At 50.6% G+C, this 23,443-nt stretch overlaps 1 protein-coding gene across 3 annotated transcripts; it reads right to left on the bottom strand.

Moving 5' to 3' along the window:
• Window positions 1–4,898: 4,898 nt before the first annotated feature.
• Orai1 (ORAI calcium release-activated calcium modulator 1) lies at window positions 4,899–18,900 on the bottom strand. 3 transcript variants are annotated; one of them, XM_037198704.1, is made up of 3 exons: window positions 18,380–18,898; window positions 5,359–5,698; window positions 4,899–5,309 (listed from the first exon to the last, which is right to left on the bottom strand). In XM_037198704.1, the coding sequence occupies exons 1-3, from the start codon at window positions 18,698–18,700 to the stop codon at window positions 5,104–5,106; spliced, it is 867 nt and encodes a 288-aa protein (XP_037054599.1). In that variant the 5' UTR covers window positions 18,701–18,898; the 3' UTR covers window positions 4,899–5,103. The 3 variants fall into 3 exon arrangements, with proteins under 3 accessions (XP_037054599.1, XP_037054600.1, XP_028741696.1); XM_037198705.1 differs by having other exon boundaries at window positions 4,899–5,698; window positions 18,497–18,900; XM_028885863.2 differs by having other exon boundaries at window positions 4,899–5,698; window positions 18,380–18,897.
• Between the last annotated feature and the right edge of the window lie 4,543 nt (window positions 18,901–23,443).

Here is a 23,443-nt window from a genome sequence, read left to right as displayed (position 1 = left end):
AAAGACAGGCAGATCTCTGCAAAGCCAGCCTGGTCTGCATAGATATCCTGCTTCAAAAAGGTATGGGGCAGGGTTGGGGATTTAGCTCAGTGGTAGAGCGCATGTCTAGCAAGCACAAGGCCCTGGGTTCCGTTCTCAGCTCCAGAAAAAAGGCATGGGGATTGAGGATACATTTGTTTATAAAAAGCAATAAACTGGCAACAATAGTCACTTCTGGAGACAACTGGGGGCTTGGGACAGGAGTGGAGAACCTTTTTTTTTTTTTTTTTTTTTTGAGACAGGGTTTCTTTCTCTGTGTATCCTTGGCTGTCCTGGAACTTGCTTTGCAGACCAGGCTGGCCTTGAACTCACAGAGATCTGCCTACCTCTGCCTCCCAAGTGCTGGGATTAAAAGCCTACGCCACCACTGCCTGGTTTAAGAACAACTTTTTACCGTTGAATTTGCAAGTAAGTGAATAATCTACTGTATCCAAAATAAAAATAAAGCCAAAGCAGAGAGACTGTGTTTTTATTTCATCATCTACTTTGGTGCTGGGATGGAGCACAAAGCCTGGTGTAGGCCAAGCAAATGCTCCTACCACTGAGCTACAACCTCAGCTCTGAGCCTAGGCTCTTAAGGAGTATTTACTCAAGGTGCCTGGGTACTTGTTAGAGAGATATTCCAGAGGCATACCCAGACCAACCTGCCAACCTGCATCAGCTCATGGTAGATGGTGATGTTTGGGGAATCTACATTCTACAAGCCAGCCTGGTGATTCTTGATCCAGACACATTCAGGAAACAAAACATTAGACTCCAGAGTCATGGCCAGGAGTAATTCCAGCAGGGTTATTTAATATGGGAGTGATATCCAGGCATCTCTGGGGAGCCGAGGTAGCACTTGGGATCCTTCCCAGTTGTACCTAGCGTCTCTCAAGAGAATGGTCCTGGTGCATAAGATGCAGAGTGGATGAGAAGTGATGGGATCGGGACAAATATTAGGCGCCTAAGTTACTTTATAGGGTCTAGGGATACAGCACATCGGTAGGATGCTTATTATACACAATGCCCTAAGTTTGATTGTCAGCACCATTAGAAAGAAAACAAAACAAACCACTTTATATACTGGAGTTCCAGGACAGACATATCTCAAACTCAGGGCCTGTGAGAGTCGGGTAAGCAATGTCTTTAAAATTACATTTGCTGTGTGTGACCCTGGGTGCGCAAGTTCCACGCTGCAGGCATGGAGGTCGGGACAACCAGTGAGAATTGATTCTCTCCTACCATGCAGGTTCTGGGAAATGAACTCAGGTGGTCAAACTCTGGGGCAGTTCCTCTGCTGAGGCATCTTGATAGCCCAAGGAAAGTAATATTAAGCAGCCCAGTGTGAGACAAGAGGGAGCATGGGGTCTGTGGCTAAGATAGGCCCTGGGTAACTGTGGCTAAAACTCAGTTCCTGCTCATTGTAGCTCTGCAGGGTAGGCCCCGGGGCCGCTGGACCTTCCCATTCTCCAAGCGATGCCAGAACCTGCCTAGGTAAGATTCTTTAGAGGCTCTGAGCTCTGAGGCACCTTCCGGTTTGAGCCCGGGCAAGTTACTTGTGATAGATAGTTAATCTTGACTGTCAACTTGACTGGATTAGGAAAAGCCCGGGGGATTAGTAAAGCACCTGGGGTACTGGGCGAGCATTTCCAAAGACGATTTAGCTCACAAGGTCTCGGACCTAATCAATGGCAGGGAGTCATTCCTCCGTGGCTCCTACAACAGCATTATTGGGAGGTGGTGAAACATGGGAGGTGGACTTGACGGGAAGGTCACCGGATGCGTGTCCTCAGGGACTGGATCTTGCTGCGGTCACTTCCTAGGTCCCCTTGTTAGACTCTTGGCTGCCACGACACAAACTGATGTCTCTGGCACACCCTCTCCATCAGGATGGACTGACATCTCTGAGGCCATTAGCTGAGATAATACTCCAAGGTCATCTCCCAACCCCCCCCATCACGTGACACAAAGGCCTGCTACATTATTATTATTATTATTTTTTTTTTTTTTTTTTTTTTGGTTTTTTGAGACAGAGTTTCTCTGTGTAGTTTTGGTGCCTGTCCTGGATTTCACTCTGTAGACCAGGCTGGCCTCTAACTCATAGAGATCTGCCTGGTTCTGCCTCCTGAGTGCTGAGATTAAAGCCACCACTGCCCAGCTACATTAACTCTCTTGAACATCAACTCTGTTTCCTGTACAGCGAAGAAGATTAACATGCTGAGAAGGCCAAGGACCCAATGAGCAGCGCTCGGTACTTAGAACATCCCACACACCTAATGGCTAACGAGTCTTATTTTCGTTGTTTCAGACGGGTCGACACAGTCTCAGGCTATTCCTGCCCAAAACGCACGATCTGATTATAACCATGAAAAATTATCAAGAGAAACTAACAAGGCATTCTGTAAAAACCACAGGTCTGGGCACTTCAAAAACAAACAAACAAAAGTTAATATCTGGACTGAACAGATAGATGGCTTAGAGATAAAACCACCAGCTGCTCTCACAGAAGACCCAAGTTTTGTTCCCAGCACCTACGTGGTGGCTCAGTTCTCAGGTGATGTGACACCCTCTTCCAGCCACCAAAGGCACCAGGCATGCATGTGGTACCCATACATACATGCATGTGGTACCCATACATACATGCACTCACACATGCACATTACACATAAAAAATATTAATGTTGGGGTAGGGATGTCCCTCAGTTCCTAGAGGGTCTGTTTGGCTTTCAGGAGGCTCTGGACTTGTTCCCCAGCTCTGCAAGACACCTCGTATGGCAGGTACCTATCATCCCAGAACTTGGGAGATAGAGGAGTATCTGCTGTTCAAGGCAATCCTCCACTACATAGCAAGTCTATGGCTAGCCTGAGCTACATGAAACCATCTTAATAAAACCCCTAAAGGTTTGTACTTGAAGCCAGGCAACTGTTCTTCCAAATTCGACATTAAGTGATGATTCCAGTACACACTGTTATAAAGGGTGTCCCTACAAGTAGGAAACTGAGCTTGAGTATCTGGTAGTGTCCCCAAATCCAATCTCCTGTATTTGGACTGAGGATTTAGACAAAGCAGGACACTTGCCTAGCATAGAAGCAGCCCTGGATTTGACCCCTAGCATCCCATAAAGTGGATGTGTGGCACACACTGTTAATTCTAGCACTTGGACAGTGAATGTTCCTGAAAGGCCGGAAGTTCAAGGCCAGCCTTGGCTACTTAAAATCTGTTCAAGTTTTTGTGCTCTCTTTCTGAATTTGAGCAATGAGCTGTGGCTATATAAGGGAATACTGTTGTTTTTAAGTCATAACAACAAGCTAACAAGGAGAGCTGTGTTTCTATGTGAGCATATGTTCTATCTGTGCTGGTACCCAGTGAGGCCAGAAGAGGGGGTCAAGTCCCCTGAAGCTGAAATTACAGTCTTTTGTTTATTGTTTGTCTTTTAAGACAGAGTTCCTTTTTTTTGGGTGGTGGTGGCGCACACCTTTAATCCCAGCACTTGGGAGGCAGAGCCAGGTGGATCTCTGTGAGTTCGAGGCCAGCCTGGTCTCCAAAGCGAGTTCCAGGAAAGGCACAAAGCTACACAGAGAAACCCTGTCTTCAAAAAACCAAAACAAAACAAACAAAAAAGACAGAGGAACTCTGTGTGGCCTGGCTGTCCTGGATCTCATTCTATAGACCAGGCTGGCCTCGAATTCAGAGATCTGCCTGCCTCTGCCTTCAGAGTGCTGGGACTAAAGGTGTGCGCCACCTCCCAGGTCTCTCTTAAAATTTTTTAATGTGTATGTGTGTTTTGCCTTGCCTGTACGTCTGTGAACCACATGTGTGACAAGTCCCCATAAAGGCCGGAAGAGGCTGTTGGATCTCCTTGAACTGAAATCACAGACGGTTGTGAGCTGCAACATGGATACTAGGCATCCAGGATACTGGGTCCTCTGGAAGAGCAGCCAAGTGCTCTTAACCACTGAGCTATCTCTCCAGCCCTGCAACCCACATATTCTTTAAATTCAATTACACCCAATACAATGTAACATCTTAATCACGTAACAAAAATATTGTGACCAGAGGCTAGCAGGGGCCTAACTTTGAATTTCTCCTAGAAACAGTAACTCAGTTTGTGCACACGGGTTTCTGGGGACTTTATGGTGTAAAACTACCTCCAAAAGAAACAACTGGGTACACATTTGAACTACTGTCCGTGAAGGTTTCTTTTGAGAGAAAAATTTCCAAACAAAGTTGCATGTCTTAGAGTATAGCTCAGTGGGAGAGTACCTGGTCAAGTTCCTGCATCTATGCCCAACAAGTTTTTGTAGAGTTGGTGGTCTGAGCCCAAGGCTTTGGCCATTTCAGGCCTGTGTTCTGTCTCTGAGGCCCTTTCTCTCCATTTTTTGTTTTGTTTTTGGTATTTTCGAGACAGGGTTTCTCTGTGTAGTTTTGTTGCCTGTCCTGAATCTCGCTCTGTAGACCAGGCTGGCCTCGAACTCACAGAGATCCACCTGGCTCTGCTTCCTGAGTGCTGGGATTAAAGGCGTGCACCACCACCGCCCGGCTCCTTTCTCTCGATTTTTAAAGAATGTTTAGTGGCTCACCTGACTGGGACATCCTCTCAGGGAGCCCAGGCCCAACAAACATTGACATGAGAAAGAGGTCTCCCTTGTGAGTATATTTTATGCAACACACACACCACACACTCACCCTCACACACATACACACACACATACCAGGAAGGAGGCTGAGGATGACAGGACAGGAAACATGGGGGGGGGTGGCACTGATTCGGAGGAGGAGAGCGGACAAAGAGAGCATCTGTCCCCCCTCCCCCCACATCCCACCAGGAGGGGGGCCCAGAGCTGGACAGAACAGAGAGTGCTTATTCCCACAGAAGAAAGTCTCAAAGTGCAGTGATTTTTTTTTTTCCTTTCTTTTTTTTAAAAGCCTCTTCCCTGCACACCGAACCCTGGTGAAGCCCAGCTGCCGTCCTCTAGACCGGGTCAGGACAAGGTCACGGGTGGGGAAGGGCGCGAGGCGAGAGCTCCTCCCGCAGGGCCAAGTGGGGAAGGTGAGGACTCAGGCGTAATGCGTGCCGGGTGTTAGAGAATGGTCCCCTCTGTGGTCCAGCTGGTCCTGCAAGCGGGCGAACTCGGCCAGCTCGTTGAGCTCCTGGAACTGCCGGTCCGTCTTATGGCTGACCAGGGAGCGGTAGAAGTGAACAGCGAAGACAATAAAGACCAGGCCGCAGGGGACCATGATGGCCGTGGAGGCGATGGCCGCCGCCTCCCCCGGGGTGATGCCGCCGCCGCCGCTGCTGCTGCTGCTGTTGGCCAGGGCGGCGGCGGTTTCCGCAGGGGGCTTGGTGGGGCTTGGCTGCCCCGATTGTTTCTTGAGGGGTAAGAACTTGACCCAGCACAGGAGCACGACCTCCGCCAGGAAGAGCAACGTCCCGATGACGGTGGAGAAGGCCCAGGCCAGCTCGATGTGCCGGTGCATGCGCTCGTGGGGAGACTCTTTGACCGAGTTGAGGTTGTGGACGTTGCTCACGGCCTCGATGTTGGGGAGGATGCAGGTGCTGATCATGAGCGCAAACAGGTGGACGGCCACCAGCACGGTGGTGCAGGCGCTGAAGACAATGAGCAGCCCTGGTGGATAGTCATGGTCTGTGTCCAGCTGGACTTCCACCATTGCCACCTGGGAGAGGGGAACAGGGAAGTGAGTGGCGTGCCAAATCCTGTTGCTCTTCCCACCAGACCTGTCCCTCCACCTCCCCGAGTCTCTGTTTCTGGGAATGATGAAGCCTACCCACTCTGGGTAGAGAGGTAGCAAAAACTACTGATGAGGACAGCCGAGAGCAGGAATCCTTTAGCTGTGTGTCCTTAGGAAGCCAGCGTCTCCGAGCCTTACCGTATATAGAAAACAGGTGTGACCTATTAATTCACAGAATTGTTTTAACAAGAGTTCCCGGGGTACAGTAAGCACCTTCCAAATGGGAACGCTGCCACTGTCCGTGTGGATCATAAATAGTGAAGATGTTACAGTAATAATGGATCATGCATACTGTATTTTGTGTGTGTGTGTTTTCTTTTTTAACCCTCAGTCTCTCTGTGTAGCCCTGGTTGTCCCGGAACTAACTCTGTAGACCAGGCTAGCCTGGAACTCAGAGATCCACCTGCCTCTGTCTTGGTGGGCAGTTCTTTCCTTCTATCATGTGGGTCCTGGGGATCAAACTCAGGTTGTCAATCTTGGCATCAGGCACCTTTACCTGCTTAACTATCTCTACAGACCAAGAAAATCTTTAAAAATACATTTAAAAAAAAATGGGGCTGGAGAGATGGCTCAGTAGTTAAGAGCACTGGACCCGGGTTCAATTCCCAGCACCCACATGGCAGCTCACAACTGCCTGTAGCTCTAGTTCCAGGGGATCTGACACCTTCACACCAACGCACATAAAATAAATTTAATTATTTATTAACCACTGAGCATCGTGATGGCACATGCCTTTAATCTCAGCACTCAGGAGGCATAGGTAGGTGGATCTCTAGGAGTTTGAGGCCAGCCTGGTCTACAGAGCAAGTTCCAGGACAGCCAAAGCTACACATAGAAACTTTGTCTTGAAGTCAATCAATCAACCAACCAATCAATCAATCAACCAACTACCATCCACTATTCCTTTTCGCCCTACACTGTCATATCAAAACAGAACTCTATTTCATGTCCTGCTCTGGGGACAAGGAACAGGCTGGAAGCTGGAGAAGTGGAGGCCTTCTCACGTCACATCTAGGTTCATTCTGAGAACAGAGTGCACAGGCCAACAAGGAACTGACAGAGGCTTCTCAGAACAGACGTGCTCAAGCCAGTGCCCGTACCTCGTCCGGCCTGACAGCCAGCAAGGCCCAAGGCCATCTCCTCTAGCCCCAGGGCTCACACACCAGCTGCTCCTAAGTTCCTGGAGACTTGAGGATTTGGGGTTACCAGGGGCATACTCTGGAACTGCCACCTGCTTTTGACACCTGGGCCTTGCAAATCACCCTCATGCAAAGGAGCCAGCTCATCAGATCTGGGCAACTGGGTACCTTGCCAGGGTTGGCCCATGTGGGCAGGAGGGTCAAGGGCAGCAAACGGGAAATGACACCATCACCAAGGGAGGCGGGGAATGTAACTCGGTAGAATACTTGCTTCCCATGCATGAAGCCCTCTGTTCAATCCCCAACATGGCTACACTGTGTGCTGGTTCATTCATGCCCGTAATCTCAGCACTGGGAAAATAGAGGCAAGGGGGGGGGGGATGAGAAGTTCAAGGTCATCCTTGGCTCCACAGCGAGTTCAAGGACAGCCTGAGCTACCTGAGACCCTGTCTTTAATGAAAACAAAACAAAACAAAATGATGGTAAATGTGGGGGGTGGTGTGATGACGAGTCATCCATACTAAATACTTGCTTCGTGGGGGCACAGGAAAACCGGTAAAAACGGGTTTTATTAGTATCAGTTTAAAAACCTTCATTCATTCCTACCCCAGTCTGCCTGCAATTCTCCCCCTCCTGCTGGAGAGGTAGGCTCAGCTCCAGGGAAGCAGGTCAGAGCAAAGAGATAGCCCAAGAATCCGGGGACAGGAGTCAAACAGGCCTGTTTATATATTCCTAAGCCTTTTCCGAACATGTCAACAGGATCGAAAGGCTTTTGCCTAAGAAATTGCCACAACTAGCAAGGATAAGGATGCTCCAGCCCGAGAATTTACAGAACGGCTCAAGTTCATGTAAATTTGGGGCACTGCCATGAGGATTTTGACGGTTGTTTAAGATTTCCCGCTGGCCGAATGCCAACCCTTGAGAATTATTCTGAGCTCATGCGGGCAAGGGAGTTGGGCACTCAGTACATGCGGGCGGGCCAGGGACATGGAACACCCACAGCAAGGCAAGGTACATCTTGAGGCTCTGATCTGAGAAGCTGGGTACCCTCCTCAGCAGTAGCACCTCCTGACACCGCCCCACCCCCATACTTCCTCTTCCTGTTTTGGTCTGCTGCTCCGGAACCTGAGAAAGGACAAGCAGGAGAGGCTGGTGGAGGGACTTCAGATCCACTTGCTACTTGTCAGCTGGGGTGGAGGGGAATGTGCAGAGCTGATCTGTGGGTCTGGTGTTGGGGGGTGGTTGTGTACTTTCCTGCACCCCAGCAACCTCCATGTGGCACACTGCCCCCTCCCTCTGTAGAGCGTTAAGCACAAAGACCCATAACAGAAAGCCAAATGTGAAACCTGGGCCTCAGCTTACTCATCTGATGACCCTGGACAAGCATTTAAACTCTTCGGTATTCCAGGTTTTGCATCCATAAAATGGAGGCCTGCTTATGATAGGTATGAAGTTCCAGCGTTAGTGAACACAAAATACCCTTTAACATGACCCGACTTAGGATAAACGTATAGAGTATCAATGATTACTAGTTAGCATTATTAGGGCAGAGGCTATTCCTCAGCAGGAGCATGCTAGCCAGGTGTGGTGAGGCCTTGGGGTCCATGCACATACAGACACACATATGCTCATCACTCTTTAGGAAACTGAGGCTCAGAGAAATGAGCTCCATTGCAGGAAGGTAGCTATCCTGCTCTAGGGTAGGGGAGGTGAGGTCAGCCAACTCTAAAGCCTGTGTGATGAGGGTGAGCTTCCTTCACACTGGTCACTGAGGTTAAATGAGGTTTTGATGTGTAAATGTTTAGCACCAGACTCAGCCACAGGAGCAGCTCAATAAATCTTAGTTAAAAAGAAAAAAACAAAGAGCCAGAAGTGGAAGGGAAAAGGGTGAACTCCCCCGGCCCGCACACTAGTCCTCGCTAGGGGCCTCTTTCTGAGACAGCACTAGCTCCCAATGCGGGCATCAGGGGGAAGTGTACTCCACCCAAGACCTGGCCAAAGGGCACCAAGAGTAGGTATCCTGACAGCCTTGGGCTGAGGGAAGGCTGAAGTCCCCAAGGAAGAGGAAGGGCGGGCTGCCGTGCTCCGGAAGAAACCCCATTGCCCTCATCTACCCATTCCTGGAAGTCCACACACAGGCTGGCAGGATGCACCATGGCCACATGTAGGACCAAGTTCAACACCATAGGGCTACTACATACAAGAAACGCTTCTGAATGAGAAGCGAGGGGTGGCGGGCATAAATCATGAACTCTGATGAAAACTATTCACTCGCGGCAGAAGAGTCATCTTCCAGAATGAGCCCCGCTAGGGATATGTCCCTCAGGATCAGGAGAGTAAGACAGGGGAGGCCTGGCAGGATCTGGCAGCTGACATCCGGGGGCCCCAGCACTGTCCCAGGGAGATCACGGCAGATCAGATTGCATGCAGCTTCACAAGGTAAATATAGCAGGGAGCAGGGCTGTTAACCCAAAATAAACAGCTCGGCCTAACGGGACAGAAGGGCGAGACTACAGGCCCCGACTCACACTAGTCTACAGATCCTCACAGGAGATATTGGGGATCCTAGATCTGAAGCAAGGGCTAAAGATTACTGATCGTGTGGATGGCAAGGCCCAGCCAGGCTCGTGCCCACCTACCTCACTTGAATACCAACCACCTTTCTACCTTCCTGTTGGGCCCCACGGAGACCCTGAGCACCTGGCAGTCCCGAGACTCTTGAGAGCGCCTCCCCCCTCGCCATGCCCAACCCCTCTACCCACGGTGGGAAACCCGGCTTTCTTCTCCCAAGCTCCTCTGGTCCATTCGACAGTTATCCTATAGATTGCCATAGCCCTGGGGAGACCCCGCCCCCCAGCCCCAGTCACGTGGGTTTCACCCAGTGGTCTGCACTCGCTAACTTCGTTCCAAATGCAGACTATCTATCGAGAGAGACCTGAATCCAGCCCCGCGGTTTATAAACTCTCTTGACCACGGCAGTCCGGTATTCCAAATGTCTCTAAAAATAGACTCGCACGCTTTTATGAAGTGGAAACAAAAGTTCCACTAAACACCATTTACTCTTGAAGCCTGCCGATGCGGTCCATTTTAACAAGCTTGCGCTCACTGCTTCCCTCTCCCCTTTCATTTCATATTAAACATTTTATTGTGAATTCCTGAGATGGCGGGTTATCTCCTCCCATTCTGAGGCAGAGACAATACTGTAGAAAATCACTGGGATCTCAAACGCTGTCCCAACCCCCCAGTCCACCCCAGGGCAAGCCCTCCTGACGGGTTGGTCTTCAGTCTTCCTTAATCCAAGAGGGCAGGTACAGAAGGACCATCACAGGACACTTGGGTCAGGGTGGTGTGTGCTGGACCCCCTGGCTGGCTCCTCAAAAAATGGAGGAGAAACACATCCATTTTTCTGGGAGTGGAGATCTTGGTGCCCACACTCATTTTTTGGTTTGGTTTTGGTTTAGTTTTTTGAGACAGGGTTTCTCTGTGTAGCCCTGGCTGTTCTGGAATTTGCTTTATAGACCAGGCTGGCCTCGAACTCACGGAGATCCGCCTGGCTCTGCCTCCTGAGTGCTGGGATTAAAGGCGTGCGCCACCATGCCTGGCCTCACACTTATTTCTGATCCTTGATGAGGCTGTCACTTCTCTGAGTAAAGGTTTCACCCTGCAGATCCAGCACAATGGGGTCCCCTCACTTTTTTTGGGGGGGGGGAAGAGACAGGGTCTCACTTGGTAATTCAGACTGGCTATCTTCCTGTCTCATCCTGTCTCTCTTCACATCTTTTCTTTGATTGGTTTTTTAGTTTTAGATTCATTATTTTATGCATATTTTGAACTTATGTTAGGTGTATGACCTCAGAGGTCAAAAGAGGGTGTTGGACCCCCAAAACTGGAGATAAGAATGGTTGTGATCAGCCAAGTGGGCGCTGGGAATCAAAGCCAGGTCCTCTGTAAGAGCAACAAATGTTTTTTTTTTTACTTTTTTTTTTTTTCCTGAGACAGGGTTTCTCTGTGTTGCCCTGGCTGTCCTAGAACTCACTCTGCAGACCAGGTTGGCCTCGAACTCAGAGATTCACCTGCCTTTGTCTCCTCAGTGCTTGGATTAAAGGTGTGTGCCACCACTGCCCAGCCATGTGTTTTTTAATCACTGAGCCAACTCTCCAGCATCCACACTTAGGCGTTTTTGAGACAAGGACTTGATATGTAGCTCAGGCTGGTTTCAAACTCACGGTTCTCCTGTCTTGGTTTCCTGGGTGCATGCTGAGCACTTTTCCTTTGTGGTGTTGTTATTCAAGCACAGGGCACTGTGCGTGCTAGGCAAGCATTCTGTAACTGAGCTACATCCCCAAACATCCCTTTAACTTTGCTTTGGTGTCAATCAAGTACATTCAGAAAAACAAGAACTGTTTTTTTTTCCTTTTTCAAGACAAGGTCTTAGGTATGGCAGATTGGCCTCACATTCACTATATGGCTAAGGATGACCTTGAACTTCTGATCTTCCTGCCTCTAGCTCTCAAGTGCTAGAATGACAGGCATGAACCCCAATGTCCATCTTTCTTTTTTTTCACTTTTTCAAGACAAGGTTTCTTCTCAGTGTAGACCAGGCTGGCCTCGAACTCGGAGATCCGCCTGCCTCTGCCTCCCGAGTGCTGGGATTAAAGGCGTGAGTTACCATGGCTTAGCCTCACTTTTAACTTCTCTATTTTTTATTTTTAGGTATGCTTCTAAGGACACCATATCTTTCTTTGGTTTTTTGGTTTTTTTTTTTTTTGGAAATAGAGTTTTTCTGTGTAACAGTCCTGGCTGTTCTGGAACTGGATTTGTAGACCAGGCTGGCCTCAAACTCAGAGATCCTCCTGCCTTTACCTCCTGAGTGCTGGGATTAAAGGTGTGTGTGCCACTACCACCGGTTGACATGTTATTTTATTGGAATGCATAAATTATTTATAAAAATTCAAACAAGGCTGGGGTAGTGGTGCATGATTTTAATCCCAGCACTCTGAGGCAGAGGCAGGTAATCTCTGTGAGTTAAAGGCCAGCCTGATCTACATAGTTAGTTCCAGGCTAGCCAGGGATACACAGTGAGATCCTGTCTCAAAACTAAACAAATAAAAATTAGTAAGGCTGGCCCTAACAAGTTTTAGTAGAGTTTGGAGACCAAAGTTCAGGCCAGAGGCTGATCAGCTAGGGCCCTCAAACCGCTGCTTTATATAATGTTTTATAGGCCTACATCCCTCTATTGGCCATACCCACTCATTTACATATCATTTAAGGCCAATGACCGTGCAACAGTTACCTGGAAAACCACACCACCCCGAGAGAAAAAGCTGGCTGACCCTAGGGTTAGACCAATACTCCCTAAAGAAGATTACCAAATAACAGCCTCACACAAAAATCCTAAGGGGAGGGAGACTGTTCCAAGTCTAATGACACGTGAATGAAAATGCCATAGTGAGGGCTGGAGAGATGGCTCAGTGGTTAAGAGCACGGACTGCTGTTCTTCCAGAGGCCCTGGGTTCAAGTCCCACCAACCACATGGTAGCTCGCAACTGTCTGTAACTCCAGTTCCAGGGGACCCAACACCCGTGGCAATGTACATAAAGAACAAATACATTTTTAAAAATGCCATAATGAAATCCATCACTTTGTATAACTTAAAATTAACAAAAAAAAAAAAAAAAAAAAAAAAAAAGCAAAACTTTTCTCACCAAGTGTGGTGACATATGATTTTAGTCCTAGCACTCAATCCTAGCATTCAAGAGGCAGAGGCAGGAGGATCCCTGAGTCTGAAGCCAGCCTGGTCTACAGGGTGAGTTCCAGGACAGTCAGGGCTACACAGAGAAACCTCCTCTTCTGAACCAGGTATGCCTGTCATCCCAGCACTCAGGACACTGAGGCAGGAGGATTAAGGGTTCCCTGTCAGAATGGACCATAGAGAGACCCAATCTCAAAGAAACAAAAATCCTCTTTAAAAAAACAATGATATCAACACTGTCTGGCTGTGGTCCTAGCTGTCTGAAATGTCGCTTTCTAGAAGCACATTAAAAGGCCCTCAGGCCGGGCGGTGGTGGCGCACGCCTTTAATTCCAGCACTCGGGAGGCAGAGCCAGGTGGATCTCTGTGAGTTCGAGGCCAGCCTGGGCTACAGAGTGAGTTCCAGGAAAGGTGCAAAACTACACAGAGAAACCCTGTCTGGGGGTGGGGGTGGGGGTGGGGGTAGGCCCTCAGATGTTTCCTCAGAGAAATCAGCTGATTTACATTTTAATTTCACATTCCGTTTTCTTCTGACTGTTCTCTCTCACTACCCAGTGTACATCAACAGAGCGCTCGCTGCCTTGGGAAGCCTACTTCAGAAGAGTTTTTTTTTTTTTTCCTTACCAGTCAGGGACCCATCAAGGGGAGGGAGGGCCCCTCACTGTTCCCAGCTGAGAATTCCAGAAACATGCCGCAGGCACTTGCGAAGTTTCACAAAAGGCTTCTCTGCTGGGCGGACGAACATCAACCTCCTCTTGGGACATTCAGCTGAGTTCCATTTATACACAGCCCAGCATACAAAGCTTGCATGCTGAATTGGGCATCTGGCAGACTCCAAAGGCCTGGTTATCAACCAGCTAAGGGGGGGAGGGTATTGGCAAGAGTGGGGGAGAGGAGAAAAGCCTCCAAATTAGACACACCAGAACTTAGAGTCCTACGAGCTGGTGATCTGAGCTGCTAAGAGCCCTCGGGTCCCTGGGTGGATCTCATCCTTTTAAGAGCTTCTGTGAGGTTTAAACAAGGATGAAAGAAGGGCCCGGCGGTGGTGGCGCACGCCTTTAATCCCAGGACTCGGGAGGCAGAGGCAGGCGGATCTCTGTGAGTTCGAGGCCAGCCTGGGCTACCAAGTGAGTTCCAGGAAAGGAGCCAAAGCTACACAGAGAAACCCTGTCTCGAAGAAAAAAAAAAAAAAAAAAAGAATGAAAGAAGGGAGTCCAGGTTCGATCCAGACACAATAGTAAGTTGCATAATAATCACCTTTACCATCATTATCACCACGCCTCTGTCTATAACCTTTGATAGCTCCCTACCATCCACACAAGAGTTCAAACTTCCCTAACAGCCAATCAAGGCTTGTTTAAGACAAGTTTTCACTCTGTAACCATGGCTAGCCTGGAACTCACAGAGATCCACCTGCCTTTGCCTCCTGAGTGGCTGGGCTGAAAGGTGTGCGCCACTCTGCCCGGCTACCACAGGGACCGATGTGTGGCACAATGCCAGTCACACCAGACTCCCTATCTTTCCCTGAAGATCCAGTTCCTCCGGCGAGGCTCTTCTCCTAACCTCTCTCCACCATCCTCAAGGCTCAGTTGGGATCACATTCTTCCAACTCAGCTAACCGTTCCACAGCAGCCCCCACACCATGGTAACTAGGGTAAACAAGTCTCCTAGAGACCGAAGCAGGTTATTAGAATTTTGCAAATACCAACCACCGACCAAATCCTCACACCAACGGGGCTGCTGTTATTATTACTTCATTTTGCAGGTGAGATAACTGAGGTCCAAGGAGGCTAAGTGACTTCCCCTAGACTTTACAGTCTGAAGAGGCTTGGCTGAGACTGGCATCGGAGCTGGATAGATGGAGTCCCTGTTCCTACTTTTCCTATTCTAGAGCTTCCGGGCTCTCTGCCCTTACCATTCTCTGATGCCTGCTTCCTCTCTGTGCCACTCAGAAGGCTACAGTCGCTTTCCCAACCAGTGACTTCACTGAGGCAGGTCGTTCATCGGGGACGACCATGCTTGTAGGAAGACACAATGACACTTGTGAGCATTTTACACCATGGCCAGCCTAGTTCAAGAGCCTGATCAACTCCGGCATTAATGATCACTTCTGGGGATTAGCACCGAGCGGTAACAGGAGCTTCTTGCTCATCTCCAGGCTCCCTGACCTCCGAGTATGTCATAACCCCCCAATGATGTCTCATGACTTGAATGCTTCCTTCCAACTCACTTTCCCAGAAATCTCAGCCAACTTCTGAACCTGCTCTGGAACCCGGAACAAAAAGGGGGCTGGCGGGCAGAACTCGAGGAGGAAGATAATCCAAAAATAATTGATCCCAGGTTATGGAAAGCATTTTGTTTACTGCACCAGACTGACCTTCCCAATTATCGTCCGCTTAGGCTAACGTTACAGCCGGCCCTCCTCAGTGGACCGGATTGCCATGCATGATCACCACAGTCCTTATACAGGGACAGGGGCGGGCCCAGGCTGTTGAGTGGTAACCTTAGGTACAGACAGCCTAAAGCTAGGCTCCGAGGGACACTTGGCTCCAGGGACACGGCAAGATGTACATCTACCCTAATGTTCAGGTTGCTTCATTTTGTATCTGCTGAGTCTCAGTAGCAGACCATAGAAGAACAAGGTATACCATCAGGTCCCAAAATTGCTCGGCTCCCCCATGGGCCCTTGTAATGAAACTTCATTCAAGTCAAGCCGGGCGGTGGTGGCGCACGCCTTTAATCCCAGCACTCGGGAGGCAGAGCCAGGCGGATCTCTGTGAGTTCGAGGCTAGCCTGGGCTACCAAGTGAGTTCCAGGAAAGGCGCAAAGCTACACAGAGAAACCCTGTCTCGAAAAACCAAAAAAAAAAAAAAAACTTGGAAACTTCATTCAAGTCAAGAGAATAGGATCTGCCCACCTCTACACTTGAGAAAACTAACCTCACAGACACTTACCCTCCTCATGTTACAGGTACCTGGCTGCTCTTCCCTGGTGAAGTCAGGATGGGCTCAATCTCCACCAGCTTTTTGGGAGACTGTCCCTCACCCTCACCTCATGGATAAGCAGGTGAATTTGGCATTCCAGGCAACCTGGCTAACCCTAGAGAGCAAAGATTATGTGGGTTCCTCCGCTTTTCCAGGTTTGTAGGAAGGAAGCCCTCTGGGGGCAGGAAGTTAGTTGTGCTGACTCACAGGCCAACCAAGAGTAATCCAGGAAACTTGTCACTGTTACCATGGCATCGGGGTGGCCAGGCACCCCTTCCTCTCTTGAGGCTCACTCAAGGGCTGGGTGTCCTCAGTGGGGGCAGGGCACAATCAGACCTCAAGACTCTGCATCCCGAGTTCTTAGGAGTCCGGCTTCATGGCAAGTAACTTAGTGACCCTCTCAAAACTGCTGCTCAGCATGGAGGCTGTGCTGGGATTCAACCCTTCCTAGTCTGCAGAGTTCAGGAGATGCCATCCTGGAGCTGCCTACTCCACCCAGGCTGAGAAAACAAAATTCCCAGACAGGCAGTGTGGACATGCCCACGCCCACGGAAGGTTATTAGTTACCCCAGCCTTCTAAAATCCTCCACTGTTTTTAGTGGAGGCCTGACCTCTTAGAGAGGAAGTGAATGAGGAGAGAGAGGAGGAAAGTGTCACCCGAAGGAAGAGGCTACAAGAGGTGGTGGCTCCCTTCCACAAAGCGTCAACCTTTCTCTTTAGCTTCCAAAGAAACGTTTTGGTTTTGTTTCTCACTCCCCAGGCCGGGGGCCACCTGTCTTTGGCTGGACACTGATCACAGCACTACGGTGACAAGGAGCAAAAGCACCCAAGCAAGAGCCAGTTGCCAGCTGACCTGGGTTCAAGTCCTGTTTACCAGATTAGCTGTGTGGCCTCCGTAAAGCCCCTTGACAAGAAACAGAGCAGACTGCTGGGGAGTGAGCTAAGCCTGCGTAGTGCTTGGGACAAGGTTTAATACTAAAAAAAACCTTCTAGTTTAGACCAGGCGGTGGTGGCGCACGCCTTTAGTCCCAGCACTCGGGAGGCAGAGCCAGGCGGATCTCTGTGAGTTGGAGGCCAGCCTGGGCTACAGAGCGAGATCCAGGGCAGTCAAGACTACACAGAGAAACTGTCTTGAAAAGAAAAAAAGAATTTTATCATTTTGCCTGAACTACAAACTACACAGCTTTATTTTCCCTAAGACAAGGTCTTCATAAATAGCCCTGGCTGGAACTATGTAGAACAGGTTGGCCTTGAACTCCTGTCAAGGAGGCAATCCTCCTGCCTCTGCCTCCTGAATACTCTAATTATAGGCCTCACCCAACTCTCCCTCTTTCTCCACTAAAGGGCTCCTTCAACTTCATTTTTAAAGTCAGGAAAACTTTTTTCCCCCACTTCAAAGACAGGGTTTCTCTGTGTAGCCCTGGCTGTCCTGGAACTCACTCTGTGGACCAGGCTGGCCTCGAACTCAGAGATCCACCTGCCTCTGCCTCCCCACTGCCCAGTGGTGTCAGAGGAACTTTTTTTAAGAACAGTTTTTATTTACCATTTTGGAAATCAAGGTCCAGGGAGAGGAGAGAGACTGATTTGCCTGAGATCGATATGCAAGTGGTAGAGCTGGGAGGGGTACCTTTATATCACCCCCTCTCCTGGCCTTTCCTCTGCGGGCCGAGGGCACTGCGGGCCTCTGAAGCATTCAGGCTCACTGCTGCACTGACCCACTTGTTTGCAGAAGACAGGGAGAGACCCAGACACACTCCCTTCCCAAGAAAACACCAAGGGTGCCAACCACTCCCTTCCTCAAGGCCAAGGGTTTAGCTAATTCATGAGGGGGAGGCTGGAGCGCTGGTGGTGAAGGGGAGGGAGGCGGGCTCCATTGATGCAGGTTGATCTCACCAAAAGATAATGATGGAGTTGTTAGGTAGCGCCCTGCTCCAGGCCAACTCGAGATCTCAGGCCTGAAGGTGTCCAGAACTAACTTCTGGGGCTTAACCTGCAGCCTCCAGGGGCGCCTCTTGCAGAGGCTTCTTGTACCACCTTCTCGGGACTAGGTGGAGGGGGATATGTCTACCTCCTAATCTAGCAAGAGCCCGTTCAAGGGGAACATGTCCCACCCTCCTCCCCCACACCCAGTGACTCAGAGGCAAGTTTCTGGAGAAGAAACTGAGGATGGGGAGTGGCTATCAACCCCTAGGCTGAGGCTCTTGGAAAATGCGGGGGGCGGGGGAGGCATGAGAGTGTGTGGAATATGGGGAGGTGGAAAGTATTAAGAAATCCCCTCCAATATTTGATAAAGAAGCCTTGGTAATACTTTCTGGCCTTAAGTGTGTGGGAGGGCGCGGCCCTGGGTAGCTCTCCTCTCCATCCCGACACCTGTCCTCAATGGGCCAGACCTTTCGCGTTCTCCCTGCCCCCTTGAACACATCGTGGCAGGGCAGACTTCTTACATTATCAATTCCAGGAAAGCAACTTTCTTTGTGACCCTAACCTCTCAGCAGCAACAAGGTGCCCGTCGGAAAACACCTGTGCCTGGGTACCTCGGGTCGTCCGCCTTCTCTTCCCTCACAGCTCAGTACCTCTGGCTCCCCTCCGGCGCTGACGACGGCTTAGCCCGGCTCTTCCCTTCACCCCAGGCACGCCCAGCCCGCTCCCAACTGTGGGCCCCGTCGGGGCCCCGCGGGCGGGAGCGGCCGAAGCAGGAAGAGGGGAGGGAGGGCAGGGCGGCCCGAGCTCACCATGGCGAAGCCGGAGAGCAGAGCCGAGGTCCGGCTGGAGGCTTTGAGCTTGGCGCGGCTCAAGTAGAGCTTGCGCCAGGACAGCGCCTGCATCGAGTGCTCGTTGAGGCTCATCACCTCGGAGTAACTCTGGCCGATCCAGTCCGGGTAGCTGACGGCGGGGGGTGGCGGCAGCGGTGGGGCCCCCGAGGGCTCCCCGTCCCCGCTGCGGCGGCGGCTCCGGCGGCTGCCGCTGGTGCTGCTGCTGCTGCCGCCGCCGCCGCTCAAGGGGAGCTCGGGATTGCTGCTGCTGCTCGGGGGCGGGGCAGGCTCCGGATGCATGGAGTACGCTGCGAAGGAAGGCGCGGCTGGCGGCGGGCGCCTGCGAAGGCTGCGGCCCCGGGGCCGCGCCGGACCTCCGCCGGCTCCCACTCGAGCCTGTCTCCCGCCGCCGGACGCACCCCGATCCAGAGGCCGAGGCCGTGGCTAACAGAACCGCTCGGCAAGTTCCCAGCGGCAGCGACCGGAGCCTGCGCGCCGACGGGCGTCCGGTCCCAGGCCGGCACCTCGGCGCGCGCCGCGATTGGCCGGCGCCCCCGCGGTCATTTGCATACGCCCCACCCACTCCGATACCCCCCCGCCCACAAGGAGGTGGGCGGCGCCCGCGCGGGGTACGTGCCCCCCGCGCCGCCTCCGACGGCTCCGCCCACCGCCCCGGGCGCGCCTTCCTGGAAGCGCCCCACGCTGGCAGGGCTCGCTTCTCGTCTCTGCAGCTGCTCGTGTGGCTTTGCTCCCGGAGCTCCTCGGTCGGGCCATCCGAGGTCACCTCTGGGCGCCTCCTGAGGCCTGTTTCCTCCTTGGAGCAAGGTGGCAAAAGGTCCGTTGGTAAAAGGCCAAGTGGAGGTCTAGAGTTCCGTCAGCGATGATTGTGTGCCCACTGGGTGCCAACACTGTTCCACCAGGCGCTCAGGGTAGGCATTAAATTTGTGATCGAGAGGGACCGAGAGTCGATCCCGGAGTGGGCATGTGTACCTGTAATCCTAGCCCAGGGGAGGCTGAGGCAGGAGGATCCCAAGTTTGAGAGAGTGGTGAGTGCCTGTCTCAGAAGAGGGCAAAATTCCCTGCTCCCTTGCTGCCAGCGTTCCAGTAGAAGAGACACACAAACACCAACGTGCAAATTATAGTTCAGAAGGCTGTAAATGTGTAGAGAAAAATAATAAAAATGGTTTTTTTAAAAAGTGGATAGTGAGCCGGGCGGTGGTGGTGCACACCTTTAATCCCAGCACTCGGGAGGCAGAGGCAGGAGAATCTCTGTGAGTTCGAGGCCAGCCTGATCTACAAGCGAGAGCCAGGAAAGGCACCAAAACTACATAGAGAAACCCTGTCTCGAAAAACCAAAAAAAAAAAAAAAAAGGAGTAACAGGGTTTTCATTTTGATTTTAGAATGCTAGTCCCCGTTTGTATTTATTTTTGAGACTACCTAGCCCTGCCATGTCATCTAGATGGATTCGAACTTACATAGATCCATGCCTCCAGAGTGCAATTTGTTTACAACCACTGGGGGGGGGGTACGTGGTATTTTCTGCTACTTTATAGAGGTAGAGTGTAAACGCGTTCACACCTTTGGGTCTTCTCAGAACTGAGATTTGGGCCAGCAATGTGAAAAGTCAGGACCTAAATGGGAAAAAAAAAAAAAAAAACTACCAGTGCAGAGACCACGAGGCAGGGGGTTGAGGGTGGAGCTCAGGTGAGGTAAGGTAAGGATGGTAAATCCAAAGCAGCTGGTGAACAGTGGTTTCTCTGTCTAACTCCCCGCGGTCAGGATGTTTTCTGGCACCTGCTCCCCACTGAAGAAATATTTGTTGACTGAAGACATGTGAGGAAAAAAAACAAGTGACAAATTTAGACCCGAGTTAAATCCTAAGCATGTGGCACTCCCGGGTCCATGGTGTGATAGTTCACTCTCGAAAAACCACTAGAGGGCAGCCCTCCACCCAACCACATGGCATGAAGAAGGCCTTCCAAGTTTCTGAGACATCCCTGGAGGCCTTCCTCCTTGGTCTATAAAGGTTGAGAACTTGGAGCCAGCTTTAATCTTAGCGAGACAAAGGCAGGGCAAGTGGAACTCTATGAGTTCTAGGCCAGCCACTGCTACATAAAAAGACCCCCCCCCCCCCCGTCTCAATAGCAAAATCAAAACAAACCAAAGATTGAGGACTTGGAATTTGAAATCTCACCCCACTGGGTTTGTTTTGTAGATGGGCAATTTTTTGAGACAGAGTCCCACTATGTAGTTTTGGCTGTCCTGGAACTCACCATGTAGACCAGGCTGGGCTGGAACTCACAGATCCACCAGCTTCTGCCTCCCGGGTGCTGGGATTAAAGGCGTGCGCCACTACACCCGGCTTGTACTTATTACTCTTGATTACCATCTGCATCCGGGCTCAAATATCACTTCCAAAAAAGACCTTCCCTTTCTGCCTACATAGCCTCATGCCAGGACGTGTCTGGTCACCCTGATATCTCTCCTCGCAAAGCTCTGATCACGATAGCATCTGTGCTGGGTTGTTTTGGTTTTAACACAAGCTAGAGTCATCTGAGAAGAGGGACTCTCAATTGAGAAGATGCACCCTTCAGATCGACCTCTAGGCAAGTCTGCAGGACGTTTTCTTGATTGATGATTGATGTGGGATGGCCCAACCCACTCTGAATACATCTCTGGACAGGTGGGTGGGTAATCCTGGGCTCTATAAGAAGGCATGCCAGGAAGCAGTGTTTCTATCAGATCTCTGTTTCCGTTCCTGTCCTGGTATAGAGTAACTTAAGAAGCCAAAGAAGTAAGCCATATAAACCATTTCCTCCCCGAGTTGCTTTTGGTCTTGGCCTTTATCCCAGCAACGCTAGGACAGCCTCTGAAATTGTCCAACCGATCTGTGTATTGATTTGACCACCGCTAAAGCATGAGCAACCCGTAGAGTGTGTTTATATAGAAACAGGTTCATGACTAAGGTAACCAATGCCCTTGGGGCCGGAGAAACCGCTTGCTCGAGAGAGGGCCTGAGGTCTAGAGCGGAAAGTCTGGAAACCAGAACGACCTACTGATTTAGAGCAGCGCCGAGCCCTGGCAGTGGTGGGTAGAGGGACCTCTACAGTGGAGACGGTTTTCTCATTGCCACCTCATAACCCTACCCCTCTCCTTATCACGCTGACTTTGAATTTGATTTGGAGTCAGCCCATCTGATGAGAAAACAGCTCCGCCTGCAGGTCAGGGGTTCGATCCTAGCACCAAAAAAAGGAAAGCAAAGCAGGAATGAAAATTATCTAGACCTAGGGTGGAGGGAAGGCTCCCAAGCACAGCTGCTGCGGACCCCAAAGTATAGAAGGGCCCAGAGTGACCTCTGCCTCCCTTCCTAGGTCCAGCGAGGACCATGAGTGGCCGCAAAGCCGTCCGTACCTCTGCTTCAACGCGTCGGAAACTTCGGGCTCTAGTGAGAAAGCGCCGTGTTAAACAATATGCAACCTGCTGCAGGGGGACAGGGAGGGTGGAACCCCAGGATCCTGATTCATCAGTGTCCCCGAACAAGCCTGCGGCTCCCTCAGGTCGCCCGAAGGTACGCTTTCAACCTCTGGGGTTGGTATCTGAAAAAAGAAGCTAAATACAACTTTTCTTTTCCAATCAGTTTTGTGCATGAGAGTGTAGAGACCCTCCTGAAAGGAAAAATGGCTAAATCCATTGGGACTACTGGGCATAGCCTGGGGCTGATTAAAGATTGCTGCTGCTGCTGCATGAGTCGCCTAGGAGGTAGCAACATCCTCATTCTGTGGGTAGGAAAAAAGTTAACACCTGCTAGGCAGGAGTGGAGCTCTCCGTTAGTCCCAGCACTCCGGAGGCAGAGGCAGGTGGATCTCTGAGTTCGAGGCCAGCCTGGGCTACACAGCTAGTTCCAGGCCAGCCTGGGCTACACAGAGAAACCCTGCGCTGGCTCATTGGTTAAGAGTAGAGTAGCAGGGTCTGTTCTCCAGCACCCACACAGTGGCTCACAGCTGGCTGTTTACTCCAGTTCCAGGAGATCCAACACCCTCTTCCAGCTTCCACAGGCATTTCGTGTACATGGTGCACATACATGCAGGCACAACACTCACTACACATTAAAAACATATAAAATCGGGGGCTGGAGAGATGGCTCAGAGGTTAAGAGCACTGACTGCTCTTCCCGAGGTCCCGAGTTCAATTCCCAGCACCCACATGGTGGCTCATAACCATCTGTAATGAGATCTGGTGCCCTCTTCTGTGTACATAATAAATAAATAAATTGAAAAAAAAATACCTATGAGATTAAAAAAAAAACAAAACATATAAAGTCTTTTCAAAGAAGCCATCTAAGCTATTAAGATTTTAGCAAGTTCTCAGGCGGCTTGGGAACCACTCTTTAGCATGTAAGTGTTGTGAGTCTGTTATGTGCTTAAGACGTGGACTTTTGTCTGCTCAGTTGCAATGTGACCTTGGGCAAATGACTCTCAGAACCTTGGTTGTTTAAGGAAACCTGAGAAGACATCGCCCTAGCTTGGTGGCTCATGACTCTAACCCTGGCACGTGACAGGCAGGAATACTGCTGGGAGCTCCAAGCTACCCTTGGCTACATAGTGACCTCTAGGCCAACCTGGGCTATCGAGTCCTAAAAAGACACAGGCTGGAGAGATGGACCAGTGGTTAAAGGCACTTATTGTTCTTGAAGAGGGTCTGGGTTCAATTCCCGGCACCCCCATGGTGGTTCACAACCCTTTAATCCCAGTTCCAGGGCATCAGACACCTTCTTCTGATCTCCTTGGGCACACCTATGATGCAAATACACACACACACACACACACACACACACACACACACACACACACACAAAACACCCCCTCATACAAAATTAAAACACACACACACAACACCCCCTCATACAAAAATAAAACATCTTAACACACACACACACAGATGTCCACTGAAGGGGAATGTGAGGAGACACGAGGAAGCCAGCTATCTATCAGATCAAGTCCACACAAGGCACCGGAAGCCGGGACAAAAAGCCTGAAACGGAT

Source organism: Peromyscus leucopus, chromosome 23 (genome assembly GCF_004664715.2).
Source record: "Peromyscus leucopus breed LL Stock chromosome 23, UCI_PerLeu_2.1, whole genome shotgun sequence".
NCBI lineage: Eukaryota > Metazoa > Chordata > Mammalia > Rodentia > Cricetidae > Peromyscus > Peromyscus leucopus.
The sequence above is the reverse complement of the archived record's forward strand: the minus strand, read 5'-3'. Positions and strand labels throughout refer to the sequence as shown.

Coding starts and splice junctions, on each gene's coding strand:
- Orai1 (XM_028885863.2), bottom strand. CDS start 18,700: ATGCATCCGGAGCCTGCCCCGCCCCCGAGCAGCAGCAGCAATCCCGAG. Junction 5,699..18,379: donor TGCTCTCCGGCTTCGCCATG/GTGAGCTCGGGC, acceptor CCCCTCTCCCAG/GTGGCAATGGTGGAAGTCCA.